Source organism: Oncorhynchus masou, chromosome 33 (assembly GCF_036934945.1).
Source record: "Oncorhynchus masou masou isolate Uvic2021 chromosome 33, UVic_Omas_1.1, whole genome shotgun sequence".
In the NCBI taxonomy this organism is placed as follows: Eukaryota; Metazoa; Chordata; class Actinopteri; order Salmoniformes; family Salmonidae; genus Oncorhynchus; species Oncorhynchus masou.
The window spans coordinates 8,925,846-8,947,063 of record NC_088244.1 but is presented as its reverse complement, the minus strand read 5'-3'; the positions used below and the strand labels follow the sequence as shown (position 1 = coordinate 8,947,063).

Here is a 21,218-nt window from a genome sequence, read left to right as displayed (position 1 = left end):
ACAACGATAAACAGCTACCTCTGATTGAGAACCAATCTAGGCAACCATAGACATATAAACACCTAGATTGAAAAAAAACCTAGACAAGCAAAAACCCCTAGACAATACAGAAACTAAACAAAGCACCCTTGTAACACCCTGAATTAACCATATAATAAAGAAAACTAAGATAACTAAGGTCAGGGCGTGACAGTACCCCCCCGCCAAAGGTGCGACTTTGGTTCTGGATGCCACCCTCTTCTTTACACTGAGTCCGCTCTTGTAGCACTGACCCGTGGATCATCGCTGGATGCTCTGGACTGCGGATCCTCACTGTAGGCCCCAGGCTGGGGACCCTCGCCGTGTGGATTTTCGCCGGATGTTCTGGACTGGGGACCGTCACTGGAGACCCGGGCTGGGGCCCATCGTTGAAGATTCCGGACTGGGAACCGTCGTTGGAGGTTCCGGACTGGGGCCCGGCGTTGGAGGTTCCAGACTGGGGCCCGTCGCTGGAGGTTCCGGACTGTGGTCCATCGTTGGAGGTTCCGGACTGGGCACTGTCGCCGGACGCTCTGGACTGGGTACTGTCGCCGGACGCTCTGGACTGGGTACTGTCGCCGGACGCTCTGGACTGGGTACTGTCACCGGACACTCTGGACTGCCAAGGCGCACTGTAGGCCTGGTGCGTGGTGCCAGAACTGGTGGTTCCGGGCTGGGGATACGCACCTCAGGGCGAGTGCGAGGAGAAGGAAGAGGGCGTACTAGATCCTGGAAGCGCACTGGAGGTCTGGAGTGTAGAGCTGACACAACCCGTCCTGGCAGGATGTTTATTTTCACCGGGTTGTGTAGACTCACCGGAGATAGAGTACGCAAAGCCGGCGCAGGATATCCTGGTCCATGGAGGTATACTGGAGACCAGGAGCACTGAGCCGGCACCCTCCTTCCTGGCTGGATGCTCATTCTAGCCCGGCCAATGTGAGGAGCTGGAATAGAGTGTACCAGGCTAGAAGAGCGCACTGGAGACATCGTGCGCTCCACCGCATAACACGGTGCCTGACCAGTAACGCGCTCCCCACAGTAAGCACGAGGAGTTGGCTCAACATCATTCAACATCATTGTCCCCTCGAAGCTCATCATAAAGCTTCAATCATCAACTGGATCCTGGACTTCCTGACGGGCCAACCCCAGGTGGTGAGGTTAGGCAATATCAACTCCGCCACGCTGACCCTCAACACGGGGACTCCTCAGGGGTGCGTGCTCAGTCCCATCCTGTACTCCTTGTTCACCCACGAGCAGGTCGAGAGCTTCAAGTTCCTCGGTGTACAAATCACTAGAGACTTGAAATGGTCCAAACACACGCGCACAGTCATGAAGAAGGCACAACAGCGCCCCTTCCCCCTCAGGAGGTTGAAAACGTTTGGCATGAAACCTCAAATCCTCAAAAAGTGATACAGCTATACCATTGAAAGCATCTTGACTGGCTGCATCACTGCCTGGTATGACAATATCACCGCCCTCCATTGCATTGCGATACAGAGGGCGGTGCGGACAGCCCAGTACATCACTGGGGCTGAGCTCCCTGCCTTCCAGGACATCTATATCAGGCAGTGTGGTAGGAAGGCCCTGAAAATTGTTAAAAACTCCAACCACCCAAGCTATAGACTGTTCCCTCTGCTTCCGCACGGCAAGTGGTACCGGTGCATCAAGTCTGGCCCAACAGACTCTTGAACATCTTCTATCCCCAAGACTGATAAATAGCTAACAAAATACCTAAACAGATTATCTGAATAAACCTTGAATCTTTATTGACCTTTTGCACTCTCTCTCTATACACAGTCACAGGGCCTTACACAGTCACTGGGCTTTACACAGTCACAGGGCCTTACACAGTCACTGGGCTTTACACAGTCACTGGGCTTTACACACTCACAGGGCACTACACAGTCACTGGGCTTTACACAGTCACTGGGCTTTACACAGTCACAGGCCCTTACATACCTTAAGGGAACTTTTCGACAATTACCATATGGTTAGTGAGAAAGTCCATATTGCAAATGTACCATCCCTTACTAGACGTCCGAAAACATTTTTAAAATTCGGGGACGGCGTCGGGCCGAGCGGCAGGGCCAGACCTACCGGGAAGTCATCAAATGAACTTTGTCGGACATTCGGTTTTCGTTTTATAAAATAATCAAATTTTGGTCCATTTTTCCGCTATGCCGGAAAATCCCACAAGAGGGCATAAGCAATCATATTGCAATTTGACAAAACATCACGAATCACGACGGGCCATATCTCGAAAACTGAAAATATTTAGAAGCCGAAACTTGGTGAGCATAGGTTTGGCATAATGGGCAGTTGGCCCCGAACAAGATGGCGTCTAGGCCTCAACGGTTTTTGAGTTATGGCCATATTTCTGGGATTAAAGGTCCAAAATGAAAATAGAGAAATGATTTTTTCACTTCACGTCAAAGTTAAGGAGCCTCCGGTGTCAATAAAAAAAAATCAGCCATTTATCTATCGTCATTTAAGAGAAATCGTACGATGACAGGTTTGTGATGTTCAAATATAGGTGTTTTTTTTTCAACGGTTACAGATCCAGTTGCAGGGTGTTCATATGAATATTTTTAAAGTGTGCTGCGGAGCTCTGCGACATTTCTGTGATTTTCTATGATTTTCTGAAATAACACACACTCACTAAACCCTCCGTAAATAACTCAGTTCTTAACGTAAAGACTTAAAACTCAGGATTCTGTAAAGGCATACCCCAATGAGGATATGAGTTTATTTATAGCTTCCTGTGCCAACAGGAAGTGCCGTAAATGGTGTCATAGTGGCTGTATCCAAGGGTTAAAAAGGTCAGATCTTTTCAAAACTTCATATGTGATTAGGCAACCCTCCTGAACTGTAAAATCAGTAATTTCTCCCAACAGATGTCAAAGAAAAGCTCTCACACACACACACAGCAAGGATGGAGTGACAAAGCGCGGTGTTTAAAGACACAGAGAGCAGGCAATGGCATAAACATAATCCCAAGGCCGTGCCGAGTTCAACGAGATATCCCGCTTGACCGTAGCTCGCTCGGTCTAAGCGCAGCGACCATGAGAAAAGTAGGCCCAATATGAAGCCTGCACCAGAACGTCATTTGATTTTGGGTGACAGCGGCGGAACCGTTAGGTTTAGAAGGACAATTCAAACACAGGTATGTTCCTAAGGTCCTCCCGATCTGTGCAAGCCTAACCTTGACCGTGTGACATTAACCCTTCACAGTTAAAAGAAGGTGTTTACATAAAAACAGTTTACATTGACTTCTCTCCCCATAGGAATACATTGGCTTCACCTCGAAATTCAACCTGAAGCCTATGTGGGTTATGAATGCCTTATGAACCTGTCTTCTATGACATTCCATCAGACCACTATGAGGTCTACCTGTGTCGATTCTAAGCTTCCTGGAGCAACCGGAAGTGGTTAAATTGACCCAAAAGGTATTTGGATGTACATCACCACCAAAGGTGAAAATGACTCTGCATTCAACCCTGTGTAGATCAGTCAAAAACTCAGGATTCTGTAAGTTTCTATGTCAATCAAGACATGTGTGTATTTATAGCTTCCTGTGCCAACCGGAAGTGCCATAATTGGTGTCTCAGGGGTTGTTTGGAAGGGTTAAAAAAATCAGATCTGTCCAAAACTTCATATGTGTGATTAGGCAACCCCCATGAACTGTAAATCAGTCATTTTACCCATAAAAATTCAAAGGAAAACTAAATCACACAGATTCACAACTTGGATGGAGGGACGTATTATTGGGGTGCGTAGAGACTGACAGTGCCTCCAATAGTAAGCTTTGAATGATATCAAATTGACTGATGGACGGTTAATTGCAGGTGACTCTTGTCCATTTGCAATATGTTTAAGCGGTGAGGTACCATCACCAAAAGTGACATTCTGAAATCAACACTAACGAGCGATGGAGAGGTACCAGAATCACTGCCCAGCCATCCCGAGTTCATCGGGCCAGTCAATTTGGCATTCCTGCACGATTTTTATAGCATGACAAATTGGTGATGGTGAATGCCCAGTTAACCATATTGCAAATGCACAGTGACTTTGCAAGAGTGAGAAACATCACCAAATGGACATTCTGGAATCAACCCTAACGAGCGATGGAGAGGTACCAGAATCACTGCCCAGCCATCCCGAGTTCATCGGGCCAGTCAATTTGGCATTCCTGCACGATTTTTATAGCATGACAAATTGGTGATGTTGAATGCCCAGTTAACCATATTGCAAATGCACAGTGACTTTGCAAAAGTGAGAAAACATAAACAAATGGACATGATGAAATCAACACCACGAGTGATTGAAAGGAACAACAATCACTGCCCGGCCATCCCGAGTTCATCAGGCCAGTCAATTTTGCATTTCTGCAGGATTTTTGAGCATGTCAAATTTCTTATGACATTTGGCCCCCACAAAACATATGCCTTATGCACAAGTAAAAAAAAACAAAAAAACATTATGATAATAAAATATGACTAAAGTATGTTGATACAGTTCTTATACGTGTGTAATTGACACAAAATTCTAAAGAATTTCGAAAAACGGTCCAGAAAGCACTTTTTTAGGGGTGTGTGAAGTTTTTTATGAAATTTTGCAATTATTGACTTTTGACTTCTGACTTCCTATGAAATCATATTGCAAATGGAGAAAACACATGCAATAATGCGCAAGTAAAAAAAATAAAAAAATAATGATAATAAAATTGGACAAAAGTATATTCATACAGTTCTTACACATGTGTAATTGACAAAAAAAGCGAAAGAATTTCGAAAAATGGTCCAGAAAGCACTTTTTTAAGGGGTGATAAGTTTTTGACAAAAAATCAATTTTTTCAAAATTTGGCTTTTGGATGTTGACTTGGAGTCCATTTTCAATATGAAAAACCACGGTGGAGCGCACACGCCACCTGTTGGATTTTTGAAGTGTTACAACTGGCAATAGCCATATGGCATTTGAAGTACATTTTGCGTGAATCAACGCCGATTTGGGTGGTATTGGCCAATGTGTACATGGTTTGTACTATGCCAATAGTTTGCCATTCATTTTTGTCCAATACAGGGGGGAATTCACTTACAAACTCACAGGGCCCTACACAGTCACTGGGCTTTACACAGTCACAGGCCCTTACAAACTCACAGGGCCCTACAACCTCACATGGCCCTACAAACTCACAGGCCCTTACAAACTCACAGGGCCCTACAACCTCACCGTGCCCTACAAACTCACAGGACCCTACAAACTCACAGGCCCTTACACACTCACAGAGCCCTACAAACTCACAGGGCCTTACACAGTCACATGGCCCTACAAACTCACAGGGCCTTACACAGTCACATGGCCCTACAAACTCACTGGGCCTTACACACTCACAGGGCCCTACACACTCACAGGGCCCTACACACTCACAGGGCCCTACACACTCACAGGGCCCTACACACTCACAGGGCCCTACAAACTCACAGGGCCTTACAAACTCACAGGGCCCTACAAACTCACAGGGCCCTACAAACTCACAGGGCCTTACAAACTCACAGGGCCCTACAAACTCACAGGGCCATACACACTCACAGGGCCTTACACAATCACAGGGCCTTACACAGTCACAGGGCCCTACAAACTCACAGGGCCTTACACACTCACAGGGCCTTACACAGTCACAGGGCCCTACAAACTCACAGGGCCTTACACACTCACAGGGCCCTACACAGTCACAGGGCCATACGAACTCACAGGGCCTTACACACTCACAGGGCCTTACACAGTCACAGGGCCCTACAAACTCACAGGGATCTACAAACTCACAGGGCCCTACAAACTCACAGGGCCTTACAAACTCACAGGGCCCTACAAACTCACAGGGCCCTACACACTCACAGGGCCTTACACACTCAATCACACACACTCACTCCATCATCTTCTCACTCACACATAATATGTCCATACATTTATACTGACTCTACACACAAACACACCCACTCACATACCCACTCAGAGGAGGCCCTAAAAATGGTCAAAGACCCCGGCCACCCCAGTCATAGACTGCTCTCTCTACTACCGCATGGCAAGCGGCACCGGAGTGCCAAGTCTAGGACAAAAAGGCTTCTTAACAGTTTTTACCCCCAAGCCATAAGACTCAAATGGTTACCTGGACTATTTGCATTGTGCCCCCAATCTCTCTTATACTCTGCTGCTACTCTCTGTTTATCATATATACATAGTCACTTTAACTATACATTCATGTACATAGTACCTCAATTGGTCCGACCAACCAGTGCCCCCGCACATTGGCTAACCAGACTATCTGCATTGTGTCCCGCCACCCACCAACCCCTCTTTTACGCTACTGCTACTCTCTGTACAACAATAATGCATAGTCACTTTAACCATATCTACATGTACCTACTACCTCAGTCAGCCTGACTAACCGGTGTCTGTGTATAGCCTCGCAACTGTTATAGCATCACTACTGTATATAGCATCTCTACTGTATATACAGTAGCCTTACTACTGTATATAGCCTCTCTACTGTATATAGCCTCTCTACTGTATAGAGCCACTCTACTGTATATAGCCTCTCTACTGTATATAGCCTCACTACTGTATATAGCCTGTCTACTGTATATAGCCTGTCTACTGCATATAGCCTGTCTACTGTATATAGCCTCACTACTGTACATAGCCTCACTACTGTATATAGCCTCACTACTGTATATAGCCAGTCTACTGTATATAGCCTCGCTACTGTATATAGCCTCGCTACTGTATATAGCCTGTCTACTGTATAGAGCCTCTATACTGTATATAGCCTCACTACTGTATAGAGCCTCACTACTGTATAGAGCCTCTCTACTGTATAGAGCCTCTCTACTGTATATAGCCTGTCTACTGTATAGAGCCTCACTACTGTATATAGCCTCACTACTGTATATAGCCTCACTACTGTATATAGCCTCACTACTACCCTATGGCAGTTTAGTGTGCTGGCTCCACAACTATGGCAGTTTAGTGTGCTGGCTCCACCACTATGGCAGTTTCTGGATGATAGTCAAAGCTTTTGAAACTTTAGGAGACAATGTTTTAAATCCATTTATATCTAGAAAATCGCAAAAATATATATTTTTTACATTAATAATTATCACCCGCAGGGCTATTGTCATGAATCTTGTCCTGTAGGTGTCAGGATTTGGCCAGGGTTGTTCCGGTTTTTGGTCACTAGATGCCCCCATTGTGCTTTTTGACCTTTTGCTTTCCCTTGATCCCCATTATTATTTGCACCTGTGCCTCGTTTCCCCTGATTGTATTTAAACCCTTTGTTTCCCTCAGTTCTTTGCTCTGTGTTTGTATGTTAGCACCCAGCCCTAGTATTCTGTGTACTCTTTTTGATCCCGGTGGACGCTCTTGTGGAATTCTGTTTTTTGTTCTTGTTTATTTATTTTTGAGCATCTTTTGAGGCTTTTTATGCTTTACCTACCACCTTGTGGATTTACCTTTTTGTCTTGGAGGATTACCTTGTGGATTACCTTGTTCTTGTGGAATTCCTTTTGAGCTTGTGGAGTTACATGTTTTCCTGAAGGACTTCACTTTTTACTTTATTAAATACACCGTCTCAAGTACTGCTGTGTCTGCCTCATCTTCTGGGTTCTGCTGACTATTCGTGGCTCAGTTGGTTAAGTGACTGTTTCTCACTCCGGAGACCCGGGTTCGTAACCGGGTCCTGACAGTAGGCTAAACTGATCTATTTCCTGCTAGATGGGCCAGCTGCAAAGTCAAAATGGGCTATATTGTCAAAAATGTGGAAATTTTGTTTTGCTTTTTGGTCACAATTTCAGGTTATGGTTAGGCATTAGGGTTAGCCGTGTGGTTAATGTTAGGGTTAGTTTTTAAATCAGTGTGGTTTGGGTTTGGTTTAGCATCCAATTTCATGACTCTGTGGCTGTGCCAGCTAGAGACCACTCTGCAGAGCTGCCTTCATGATAATAAATGCAAACCTGAGTTTTATCCAAGGGATACCTGGCCAAGAAGGCAGCTGCTCCTGTATAAACAATAATATAAGATATAATAACATACTCTCAGAACATTCAATATAAAATACAACACCTGCCTGTTGATCAATGAGACCTATAAGCAATAGACCAATAAGAAAGAGAGTTCCAAACATCTCTGCCAATAACAGATCGTTGTCAGTTTTCCCCTCCCCACTCCACTCCCAGACAAGTCCAAGCAAAATTATTGCTTGAGAAATGACTCTTTGCTAAGAAGCTATTTTTGTTTGTTTTCAATTCAAATGGTCAAAAATAATCACAGTAAGGTTCTTAATTGTTCCCCAGAAAAAAATTGATATTGACAATTTTTTTTTTTAACGGCTGCATTTGACCCGAAAACATTTATCCACATCCCACTGTGTTGTTCTCATCCTCACTGCTTGGACAGAGAAGACAGGGACAGAGTAGACAGGGACAGAGAAGACAGGGGCAGAGAAGACGGGGACAGAGAAGACGGGGGCAGAGAAGACGGGGACAGAGAAGACGGGGACAGAGAAGACGGGGACAGAGAAGACGGGGACAGAGAAGACGGGGACAGAGAAGACGGGGACAGAGAAGACACGGGCAGAGAAGACGGGGGCAGAGAAGACGGGGACAGAGAAGACGGGGACAGAGAAGACGGGGACAGAGAAGACGGGGACAGAGAAGACACGGGCAGAGAAGACGGGGTAGAGAAGACGGGGGCAGAGAAGACTGGGACAGAGGAGACGGGGACAGAGAAGACAGGTACAGAGAAGACAGGGACAGAGAAGACAGGGACAGAGAAGACAGGGACAGAGAAGACAGGGGCAGAGAAGACAGGGGCAGAGAAGACAGGGGCAGAGAAGACGGGGACGGATAAGATAAGGGTAGAGAAGACAGGGACAGAGAAGACAGGGACAGAGAAGATAAGGGTAGATAAGACAGGGACAGAGAAGACAGGGGCAGAGAAGACGGGGACAGAGAAGATAAGGGTAGAGAAGACAGGGACAGAGAAGATAAGGGTAGAGAAGACAGGGACAGAGAAGACAGGGACAGAGAAGACAGGGACAGAGAAGACTGGGGCAGAGAAGACGGGGGCAGAGAAGACAGGTACAGAGAAGACAGGGACAGAGAAGACAGGGACAGAGAAGACAGGGACAGAGAAGACAGGGGCAGAGAAGATAGGGGCAGAGAAGACAGGGGCAGAGAAGACGGGGACGGATAAGATAAGGGTAGAGAAGACAGGGACAGAGAAGACAGGGACAGCGTAGATAAGGGTAGAGAAGACAGGGACAGAGAAGACAGGGACAGAGAAGACAGGGACAGAGAAGACAGAGACAGAGAAGACAGAGAAGACAGGGACAGAGAAGACAGGGACAGAGAAGACAGGGACAGAGAAGACAGGGACAGAGAAGACAGGGACAGAGAAGACAGGGACAGAGAAGATAAGGGTAGAGAAGGCAGGAACAGAGAAGACAGGGACAGAGAAGATAAGGGTAGAGAAGACAGGGACAGAGAAGACAGGGACAGAGAAGATAAGGGTAGATAAGACAGGGACAGAGAAGACAGGGGCAGAGAAGACGGGGACAGAGAAGATAAGGGTAGAGAAGACAGGGACAGAGAAGACAGGGACAGAGAAGACAGGGACAGAGAAGACTGGGGCAGAGAAGACGGGGGCAGAGAAGACAGGTACAGAGAAGACAGGGACAGAGAAGACAGGGACAGAGAAGACAGGGACAGAGAAGACAGGGGCAGAGAAGACAGGGGCAGAGAAGACAGGGGCAGAGAAGACGGGGACGGATAAGATAAGGGTAGAGAAGACAGGGACAGAGAAGACAGGGACAGCGTAGATAAGGGTAGAGAAGACAGGGACAGAGAAGACAGGGACAGAGAAGACAGGGACAGAGAAGACAGATAAGACAGAGACAGAGAAGACAGGGGCAGAGAAGACAGGGGCAGAGAAGATAAGGGTAGAGAAGGCAGGAACAGAGAAGACAGGGACAGAGAAGATAAGGGTAGAGAAGACAGGGACAGAGAAGACAGGGACAGAGAAGATAAGGGTAGATAAGACAGGGACAGAGAAGACAGGGGCAGAGAAGACGGGGACAGAGAAGATAAGGGTAGAGAAGACAGGGACAGAGAAGATAAGGGTAGAGAAGACAGGGACAGAGAAGACAGGGACAGAGAAGACAGGGACAGAGAAGACTGGGGCAGAGAAGACGGGGGCAGAGAAGACAGGTACAGAGAAGACAGGGACAGAGAAGACAGGGACAGAGAAGACAGGGACAGAGAAGACAGGGGCAGAGAAGACAGGGGCAGAGAAGACAGGGGCAGAGAAGACGGGGACGGATAAGATAAGGGTAGAGAAGACAGGGACAGAGAAGACAGGGACAGCGTAGATAAGGGTAGAGAAGACAGGGACAGAGAAGACAGGGACAGAGAAGACAGGGACAGAGAAGACAGATAAGACAGAGACAGAGAAGACAGGGGCAGAGAAGACAGGGGCAGAGAAGATAAGGGTAGAGAAGACAGGGACAGAGAAGACAGGGACCGAGAAGACAGGGACAGAGAAGACGGGGGCAGAGAAGACAGAGAAGACAGGGGCAGAGAAGACAGGGGCAGAGAAGTCGGGGGCAGAGAAGACGGGGACAGAGGAGACGGGGACAGAGAAGACAGGGACAGAGATGACAGGGACAGAGAAGACAGGGACAGAGAAGACAGAGAAGACAGGGACAGAGAAGACGGGGACAGAGAAGATGGGGACAGAGAAGATGGGGACAGAGAAGACGGGGACAGAGAAGACAGGGACAGAGAAGACAGGGACAGAGAAGACAGGGGCAGAGAAGACAGGGGCAGAGAAGACAGAGAAGACAGGGACAGAGAAGATAAGGGTAGAGAAGACAGGGACAGAGAAGACGGGGACAGAGAAGACGGGGGCAGAGAAGACGGGACAGAGAAGACAGGGACAGAGAAGACAGGGACAGAGAAGACAGAGAAGACAGAGAAGACAGGGACAGAGAAGATAAGGATAGATAAGACAGGGACAGAGAAGACAGGGACAGAGAAGACGGGGACAGAGAAGATAAGGGTAGAGAAGACAGGAACAGAGAAGACAGGGACAGAGAAGATAAGGGTAGAGAAGACAGAGACAGAGAAGACAGGGACAGAGAAGATAAGGGTAGAGAAGACAGGGACAGAGAAGACAGGGACAGAGAAGACGGGGACAGAGAAGATAAGGGTAGAGAAGACAGGAACAGAGAAGACAGGGACAGAGAAGATAAGGGTAGAGAAGACAGAGACAGAGAAGACAGGGACAGAGAAGATAAGGGTAGAGAAGACAGGGACAGAGAAGACAGGGACAGAGAAGATAAGGGTAGAGAAGACAGGGACAGAGAAGACAGGGGCAGAGAAGACGGGGACAGAGAAGATAAGGGTAGAGAAGACAGGGACAGAGAAGATAAGAGTAGAGATGACAGGGACAGAGAAGACAGGGACAGAGAAGACAGGGACAGAGAAGACAGGGGCAGAGAAGACAGAGAAGACAGAGACAGAGAAGACAGGGACAGAGAAGACAGGGACAGAGAAGACAGGGGCAGAGAAGACGGGGACGGATAAGATAAGGGTAGAGAAGACAGGGACAGAGAAGACAGGGACAGCATAGATAAGGGTAGAGAAGACAGGGACAGAGAAGACAGGGACAGAGAAGACAGGGACAGAGAAGACAGATAAGACAGAGACAGAGAAGACAGGGGCAGAGAAGACAGGGGCAGAGAAGATAAGGGTAGAGAAGACAGGGACAGAGAAGACAGGGACCGAGAAGACAGGGACAGAGAAGACGGGGGCAGAGAAGACAGGGACAGAGAAGACAGAGAAGACAGGGGCAGAGAAGACAGAGAAGACAGGGGCAGAGAAGACAGGGGCAGAGAAGTCGGGGGCAGAGAAGACGGGGACAGAGGAGACGGGGACAGAGAAGACAGGGACAGAGATGACAGGGACAGAGAAGACAGGGACAGAGAAGACAGAGAAGACAGGGACAGAGAAGACGGGGACAGAGAAGATGGGGACAGAGAAGATGGGGACAGAGAAGACGGGGACAGAGAAGACAGGGACAGAGAAGACAGGGACAGAGAAGACAGGGGCAGAGAAGACAGGGGCAGAGAAGACAGAGAAGACAGGGACAGAGAAGATAAGGGTAGAGAAGACAGGGACAGAGAAGACGGGGACAGAGAAGACGGGGGCAGAGAAGACGGGACAGAGAAGACAGGGACAGAGAAGACAGGGACAGAGAAGACAGGGACAGAGAAGACAGAGAAGACAGAGAAGACAGGGACAGAGAAGATAAGGATAGATAAGACAGGGACAGAGAAGACAGGGACAGAGAAGACGGGGACAGAGAAGATAAGGGTAGAGAAGACAGGAACAGAGAAGACAGGGACAGAGAAGATAAGGGTAGAGAAGACAGAGACAGAGAAGACAGGGACAGAGAAGATAAGGGTAGAGAAGACAGGGACAGAGAAGACAGGGACAGAGAAGACGGGGACAGAGAAGATAAGGGTAGAGAAGACAGGAACAGAGAAGACAGGGACAGAGAAGATAAGGGTAGAGAAGACAGAGACAGAGAAGACAGGGACAGAGAAGATAAGGGTAGAGAAGACAGGGACAGAGAAGACAGGGACAGAGAAGATAAGGGTAGAGAAGACAGGGACAGAGAAGACAGGGGCAGAGAAGACGGGGACAGAGAAGATAAGGGTAGAGAAGACAGGGACAGAGAAGATAAGAGTAGAGATGACAGGGACAGAGAAGACAGGGACAGAGAAGACAGGGACAGAGAAGACAGGGGCAGAGAAGACAGAGAAGACAGAGACAGAGAAGACAGGGACAGAGAAGACAGGGACAGAGAAGACAGGGGCAGAGAAGACGGGGACGGATAAGATAAGGGTAGAGAAGACAGGGACAGAGAAGACAGGGACAGCATAGATAAGGGTAGAGAAGACAGGGACAGAGAAGACAGGGACAGAGAAGACAGGGACAGAGAAGACAGATAAGACAGAGACAGAGAAGACAGGAACAGAGAAGACAGAGAAGACAGGGGCAGAGAAGACAGACAGAGAAGACAGAGAAGACAGGGACAGAGAGGACAGGGACAGAGAAGACAGGGGCAGAGAAGACAGGGGCAAAACATATTGCTTTCATCTTCTGCCTGAATCACTGGTCATTTTAATAATGGAACACTGGTCACTTTAATAATGGAACACTGGTCACTTTAATAATGGAACACTGGTCATTTTAATAATGGAACACTAGTCACTTTAATAATTTGTAAGTCGCTCTGGATAAGAGCGTCTGCTAAATGACTTAAATGTAAATGTAATGGAACACTGGTCACTTTAATAATGGAACACTGGTCATTGTAATAATGGAACACTAGTCACTTTAATAATGGAACACTGGTCACTTTAATAATGGAACACTGGTCATTTTAATAATGGAACACTAGTCACTTTAATAATGGAACACTGGTCACTTTAATAATGGAACACAAGTCACTTTAATAATGGAACACTCGTCACTTTAATAATGGAACACTAGTCACTTTAATAATGGAACACTGGTCACTTTAATAATGGAACACTGGTCATTTTAATAATGGAACACTAGTCACTTTAATAATGGAACACTAGTCATTTTAATAATGGAACACTAGTCATTTTAATAATGGAACACTGGTCATTTTAATAATGGAACGCTGAGCCAATTGTGCGCCGCCCTATGGGACTCCCAATCACAGCCAGTTGTGATACAGCCTGGAATCGAACCAGGGTGTCTGTAGTGATGCCTCTAGCACTGAGATGCAGTGCCTTAGACCTCTGTGCCACTCGGGAGCCCAAAGATAATGAAAGAGGACAACAGTCCAAGAACAGTAAAAGCCTGTGATGGTCTCTAACATCTCAGCATGTGAAAATGCATTTGCCCTTGTAAATGAGAACCACTTTTCTCAATACAATATCAGATGCCTTCCGAAACACTACACCAATACTTGTATTGAAGATTGATTAAATAGCATGCCTTGGCCAACTATAATTGCATGGTACAGATAATTATACATTCAGTATAATATTATAAAACTGCTATTTTTGGTCCTTACTGTATTATGGTCCTTACTATATTATGGTCCTTACTGTACTATTGTCCTTACTATATTATGGTCCTTACTGTACTATGGTCCTTACTGTACTATTGTCCTTACTATATTATGGTCCTTACTGTATTATGGTCCTTACTATATTATGGTCCTTACTGTACTATGGTCCTTACTATATTATGGTCCTTACTGTACTATGGTCCTTACTGTACTATGGTCCTTACTATATTATGGTCCTTACTGTACTATGGTCCTTACTGTACTATTGTCCTTACTATATTATGGTCCTTACTGTATTATGGTCCTTACTATATTATGGTCCTTACTGTACTATGGTCCTTCCTATTTTATGGTCCTTACTGTACTATGGTCCTTACTGTACTATGGTCCTTACTATATTATGGTCCTTACTGTACTATGGTCCTTACTGTATTATGGTCCTTACTGTACTATGGTCCTTACTGTATTATGGTCCTTACTGTACTATAGTCCTTACTGTATTATGGTCCTTACTGTACTATGGTCCTTACTGTACTATGGTCCTTACTATATTATGGTCCTTACTGTACTATGGTCCTTACTGTACTATGGTCCTTACTATATTATGGTCCTTACTGTACTATGGTCCTTACTGTATTATGGTCCTTACTGTATTATGGTCCTTACTGTACTTTGGTCCTTACTGTATTATGGTCCTTACTGTACTATGGTCCTTACTGTACTATGGTCCTTACTGTATTATGGTCCTTACTGTATTATGGTCCTTACTGTACTATGGTCCTTACTGTATTATGGTCCTTACTGTATTATGGTCCTTACTGTACTATGGTCCTTACTGTACTATGGTCCTTACTGTACTATGGTCCTTACTGTACTTTGGTCGTTACTGTAATTTAGTCCTTACTGTAAATTCCCTTCGCAAGTTTCTGTGTCTGTCTCATACCAAATTGAATGCATCTCATCGTCCCTCTTCTCAGCTGCTATTTCTGGGAGACATCTCTCCCACCTCTCCTCTGCCTCGTTCCAACACACCTGCCCTGTGCTGTGACCTCACCCACGTCCTCTCCAGCTCCAGCTCAGGGCATTTGCCCTTCCAGCGGAAGAGTCTGAACAGCGCCTGACGTACCTCCCAATTGCGAATGCCAAAGATAAGTGGGTTGATGCAGGGAGGCACCATGATGAGGATCAGGAGGGAGATGTGCAGAGTTCCAGCGGACAGCGGGGTCCCAGCCCTGGAGAGGGCGGTCATCATGGCCCCTGTGCCCTCCAGCTCCCACAGAGCATCCGAGGTGATCTTGAGGAACATAGGGAGTAGCTGCAGGAACAACATCCCACAGTAGAAAAGCACAGTGTTGCGCGCTCGAGTGTTCACCGTGTTGAAGGGCACCACAGCGTTGCGGGCGTCCTGGTACATCCGTACATAGGCAAAGAAGTAGCTGAGGATGCAGAGCAGGGTGAAGATGAAGCCCACCAGCTTGCGGGTGATAGCCGCTGCCCTGGGGAAACCCATGTGGCGTTCCACGGTGTCAGGCTCACATATGAGTCCAGAGGTTGCTGTGCCGTACTCCCCTTCCCCCTGGTGTAGCAGGGTGAAGTTAACGCAGCCAACGCTGATGGACAAGACCCAGGTGAGGCAGATGGTGAGGCGCAGGCGCAGAGGGGTGAGGATGGACAGGTAGTGGATGGCATGGCACACATACAGGTATCGCTCAATGGCCATGCAGGTGATGGTGATGAGGGTGCTGAAGATGCAGACGCTGCCGGTGAAATACTGGAGGAGGCACAAGGTGTTAAAGTTCATTGTGCTTCTCTGCAGTAAGCAGTGGGTCACAAAGGGGCCCAAATTGATGGTTTGCACCATGTCACTCAGAATCAAGTTCTTCAGCAGGGCGTAGCGTGGCTCCCAAGATAGGTCCTCCGAGTGTCCCAGTCCCAACAAAGTGAATCCGTTCACAGCCAAAGACAGGATTGTGAGCATCAAGAACACAAAAACCAGCACATTCACGACTGCATCAAATGGCATTATGAACAAAAAGAGGCAGCCTCCTTGGTCGAAGTTGCGCTTGTCATCTTCCGTTCCGTTCTCAAAAGTATGAGCAACGCATGGACCCGTGCGGTTGAACACCTGAGTGGAATTCATGATGAACTTATGAGCCATGGTCGAGCCGAGCGCATGGCTTTACTCCTTTTATATTCTCTCTCTCTTTCTCTCTCGCTCTCTCTCTCGCTTTCTCTCTCTCTCGCTCTCTCTCTTTCTCTCTCGCTCTCTCGCTCTCTCTCTCTTTCCCCCTCTCTCTCTCTGTCTCTCCCTCTCTCGCTCTCTCTCTCTCTCTCTCTCTCTCTCTCTCTCCCTCTCTCGCTCTCTCTCTCTCCCCCTCTCTCTCTCTCTGTCTCTCCCTCTCTCTCTCTCTCTCCCTCTCTCGTGCGCGCGCTCTAGAAGGGTGCTGAGACTGTGTCCACCTGTTGAATCAGCGGTTGCAGACTTTCATGTTATCTGTTGCTAAATTTGCTTACAGTCACCATATGTTTAAATGTAAATAAAATATACACTTTATTTTGGTTATTCATTGATATTTGTTGGTATGACAGTAAAAATAGCCAAATAGTCATCATCACCTTCATCCTCATCACCTTCATCATCCTTGTAATTGTCATTGTCGATTAGTTTTCTATATAAAAAAATATATATATTTAAAGTAATTGTGTAAAATAGTTTTCCTTCCAATAAATGGTAATGAAGTATGTTAAAAAGCAGCTTTTCTGTGTTGGAATGGTCGTCATAGTGAGGAGACCAAGGCACAGCGTGGTAAGCGAACATAACTCTTTAATAAAAGAGAGAACACTGAACAAAACTAAACAAAACGAACCGTGAAGCAATATGGCAAGTAAACATAGAATCACAACCCACAAAATAACCAAGGAATATGGCTACCTAAATATGGTTCCCAATCAGAGACAACGATAAACAGCTACCTCTGATTGAGAACCAATCTAGGCAACCATAGACATATAAACACCTAGATTGAAAAAAAAACCTAGACAAGCAAAAACCCCTAGACAATACAGAAACTAAACAAACCACCCTTGTCACACCCTGAATTAACCATATAATAAAGAAAACTAAGATAACTAAGGTCAGGGTGTGACAGTACCCCCCCCGCCAAAGGTGCGACTTTGGTTCTGGATGCCACCCCCTTCTTTACACTGAGTCCGCTCTTGTAGCACTGACCCGTGGATCATCGCTGGATGCTCTGGACTGCGGATCCTCACTGTAGGCCCCAGGCTGGGGACCCTCGCCGTGTGGATTTTCGCCGGATGTTCTGGACTGGGGACCGTCACTGGAGACCCCGGGCTGGGGCCCATCGTTGAAGATTCCGGACTGGGAACCGTCGTTGGAGGTTCCGGACTGGGGCCCGGCGTTGGAGGTTCCAGACTGGGGCCCGTCGCTGGAGGTTCCGGACTGTGGCCCATCGTTGGAGGTTCCGGACTGGGCACTGTCGCCGGACGCTCTGGACTGGGTACTGTCGCCGGACGCTCTGGACTGGGTACTGTCGCCGGACGCTCTGGACTGGGTACTGTCACCGGACACTCTGTACTGCCAAGGCGCACTGTAGGCCTGGTGCGTGGTGCCAGAACTGGTGGTTCCGGGCTGGGGATACGCACCTCAGGGCGAGTGCGAGGAGAAGGAAGAGGGCGTACTAGATCATGGAGGCGCACTGGAGGTCTGGAGTGTAGAGCTGACACAACCCGTCCTGGCAGGATGTTTATTTTCGCCGGGTTGTGTCGACTCACCGGAGATAGAGTACTCAAAGCCGGCGCAGGATATCCTGGTCCATGGAGGTATACTGGAGACCAGGAGCACTGAGCCGGCACCCTCCTTCCTGGCTGGATGCTCATTCTAGCCCGGCCAATGCGAGGAGCTGGAATAGAGTGTACCAGGCTAGAAGAGCGCACTGGAGACATCATGCACTCCACCGCATAACACGGTGCCTGACCAGTAACGTGCTCCCCACAGTAAGCACGAGGAGTTGGCTCAGGTCTCCGGCTTGACTAATACAATCTCCTCGTGTGCCCTCCCCAAAACAAATCTTGGGGCTACCTCTCGGGCTTCCGTTCACCCTCATATCGTCGCCGTTCCTCCTGTGCTTTCTCCACCTGCTTCCATGGCAGGGTCTTGTTCCCTGCCATTACCTCCTCCCAGGTCCAGGATGTCCTCCACTCCTTTTTCTCCCAGGTCCAAGATGTCCACTCCTTTTTAGCACGCTGCTTGGTCCTTTTTTGGTGGGTTGTTCTGTCATGGTCATCATAGTGAGGAGACCATGGCGCAGCGTTGTAAGCGAATATAACTCTTTAATAAAAGAGAGAACACTGAACAGAACAAAACAAAACAACAAACCGAACCGTGAAGCAATATGGCAACTAAACATAGAATAACAACCCACAAAATAACCAAAGAATATGGCTACCTAAATATGGTTCCCAATCAGAGACAACGATAAACAGCTGCCTCTAGGCAACCATAGACATATAAACATCTAGACTACAAAACCCCTAGATATATAAAAAACCCTAGACAATACAAAAATCCCTAGACAATACAAAAACTAAACAAACCACCCTTGTCACACCCTGACCTAACCAAATAATAAAGAAAACAAAGATAACTAAGGTCAGGGCGTGACAAATGGTGAAGGCCTACCCCAATAATAGAATGGTGTGGGAGCATATCGATCATGAAAAATATGAACGTAGACCTCTGATTGGCCAGCTCATCCTCCTCAGGAGGTTGACATCATCCTCTATGAGGAAATAGCATTTTTTTAAATGGTCTATTTGAGATACAAGTTTTGAGGTGTTTTTTTAAAGTGTTTTTTTTTTCTCAAATTTACGCTTTGGCCACAAATGCAAGTATAGGATGAGTCAACAACTCTATTTGGATATGAGTTAACAGAATATGAGATTTTCACTGGACAGTTACTTTAGTAATAATTATATTTCATATATTTGGTTATAAATAGAAGATTGAGTATCCTAAATCACCTGTCACTCACATCTGTGGTAGCTGTGAGTATTGAATTGCTTATAGAATTACTTATTACTGTAATTATATAAATTGCACACGTGTTCGTGTGTGCTTGTGTGTGCTTGTGTGTGCTTGTGTGTGAGAGTGAATCGTTTTAAAGAAAATAATTAAATTGATAATGAAAATCATTATCAAACATTTAGCTAATTTTGTAGGCCTAGTTCAGCAATATTAAGTATAAATTGGGTCATTCCACTGAGATAGTGCCGTTTGGGTTGTGTAACTTGGTTAAAAAAACATGTTTTCCCATCTCAAGAAGAAAGACGAGTAAGTGCCAACAGAGTTGATTGTAACAGGGTTGATGATTTGCTCTTGAATAGCTATAAATACCCATGTGCTTTGCTAGCGCTGATTGGAATATGTTTCGAGACGCCACCGATAACATTGATGAGTGAACCACCTCCGTCACCGGCTTCATTAGAAAATGTATTGGCGATGTTGTGCACGTTTGCTGTTTTCCCAATCAAAAGCCCTGGATTAACATCGAGGATGGCGCTTAACTAAAGGACAGGGCTACCGCAGAAAAGGCTGAGGCTACGGCAGAGGACAGGAATAAGTACAAGAAGTCCCGCTACGACCTCCGCAAATTCATCAAACGGGCAAAAGGAAAATATAGAAGTAAGGTGGAATCATATAACACAGGCTCCGACGCCCACCGCATGTAGCGGAAGACCCAGCTGTAATCTCCCCAACGACACCAGACGAAGACAATGCATTTTATGCACTCTTTGACAACAACAACATCGTTACAGGTGTGAGGGCCGTCACCGACTCAGAGGTTTGGGTGATCTCGCTCTCTGAGGGCCCCGGCACTGGGTCCTTAATCACGTCAACACCCGCAAGGCCGCTGGGCCCGACAGTGTTCCAGGGCTCGTTCTCAGAGCAGAACAGCTGGTAGGCATATTCATGGTAATGTTCAACGTCTTCTTGTCCCAGTCTGTCATCCCCACATGTTTTAAGATGACCACCATTATCACTGTCCCCAATAACTCTAAGGCTTCATGCCACAATGACTACTGCCCTGTAGCACTCAGTTCTGTAATCAGGAAGTGCTTTGAGAGGATGGTTATGGAATACATTAACTCCATCATCCCAGACCCACTCCAATTTGCATAACGCCACAACAGACTCACAGATGACGCAATCTCAATTGCTCTCGACACCGCCCTCACCCATCAAGATAAGTTTATTTTATTTATTTTACCTTTAGGCAAGTCAGTTAAGAACAAATTCTTATTTTCCCCCTAGGAACAGTGGGTTAACTGCCTGTTCAGGGGCAGAACGACAGATTTGTACCTTGTCAGGTCAGGGAGTTGAACTTGCAACCTTCCGGTTACTAGTCCAACGCTCTAACCACTAGGCTACCCTGCCGATGTGAGAATGCTGTTCATTCAATACAGCTCAGGGTTCAACATCATTGTCACCTCGAAGCTCATCATAAAGCTTCAATCATCAACTGGATCCTGGACTTCCTGACGGGCCAACCCCAGGTGGTGAGGATAGGCAATATCACTTCCGCCACGCTGACCCTCAACACGGGGACTCCTCAGGGGTGCGTGCTCAGTCCCATCTTGTACTCCTTGTTCACCCACGAGCAGGTCGAGAGCTTCAAGTTCCTCGGTGTACAAATCACTAGAGACTTGAAATGGTCCAAACACACGCGCACAGTCATGAAGAAGGCACAACAGCGCCCCTTCCCCCTCAGGAGGTTGAAAACGTTTGGCATGAAACCTCAAATCCTCAAAAAGTGATACAGCTATACCATTGAAAGCATCTTGACTGGCTGCATCACTGCCTGGTATGACAATAGCACCACCCTCCATTGCATTGCGATACAGAGGGCGGTGCGGACAGCCCAGTACATCACTGGGGCTGAGCTCCCTGCCTTCCAGGACATCTATATCAGGCAGTGTGGTAGGAAGGCCCTGAAAATTGTTAAAAACTCCAACCA

The 21,218-nt window shown here is 46.9% G+C and overlaps 1 protein-coding gene across 1 annotated transcript; it reads right to left on the bottom strand.

The window, feature by feature from the left end:
• Nucleotides 1-15,157: 15,157 nt before the first annotated feature.
• On the bottom strand, nucleotides 15,158-16,342 carry LOC135527644 (olfactory receptor 5AN1-like). The gene has a single exon (XM_064956129.1). The coding sequence runs from the start codon at nucleotides 16,340-16,342 to the stop codon at nucleotides 15,158-15,160; it is 1,185 nt and encodes a 394-aa protein (XP_064812201.1).
• Nucleotides 16,343-21,218: the final 4,876 nt, after the last annotated feature.

What these genes read in the sequence shown, in the direction of transcription:
- LOC135527644 (XM_064956129.1), bottom strand. Translation starts at nt 16,342, where the DNA reads ATGGCTCATAAGTTCATCATGAATTCCACTCAGGTGTTCAACCGCACG.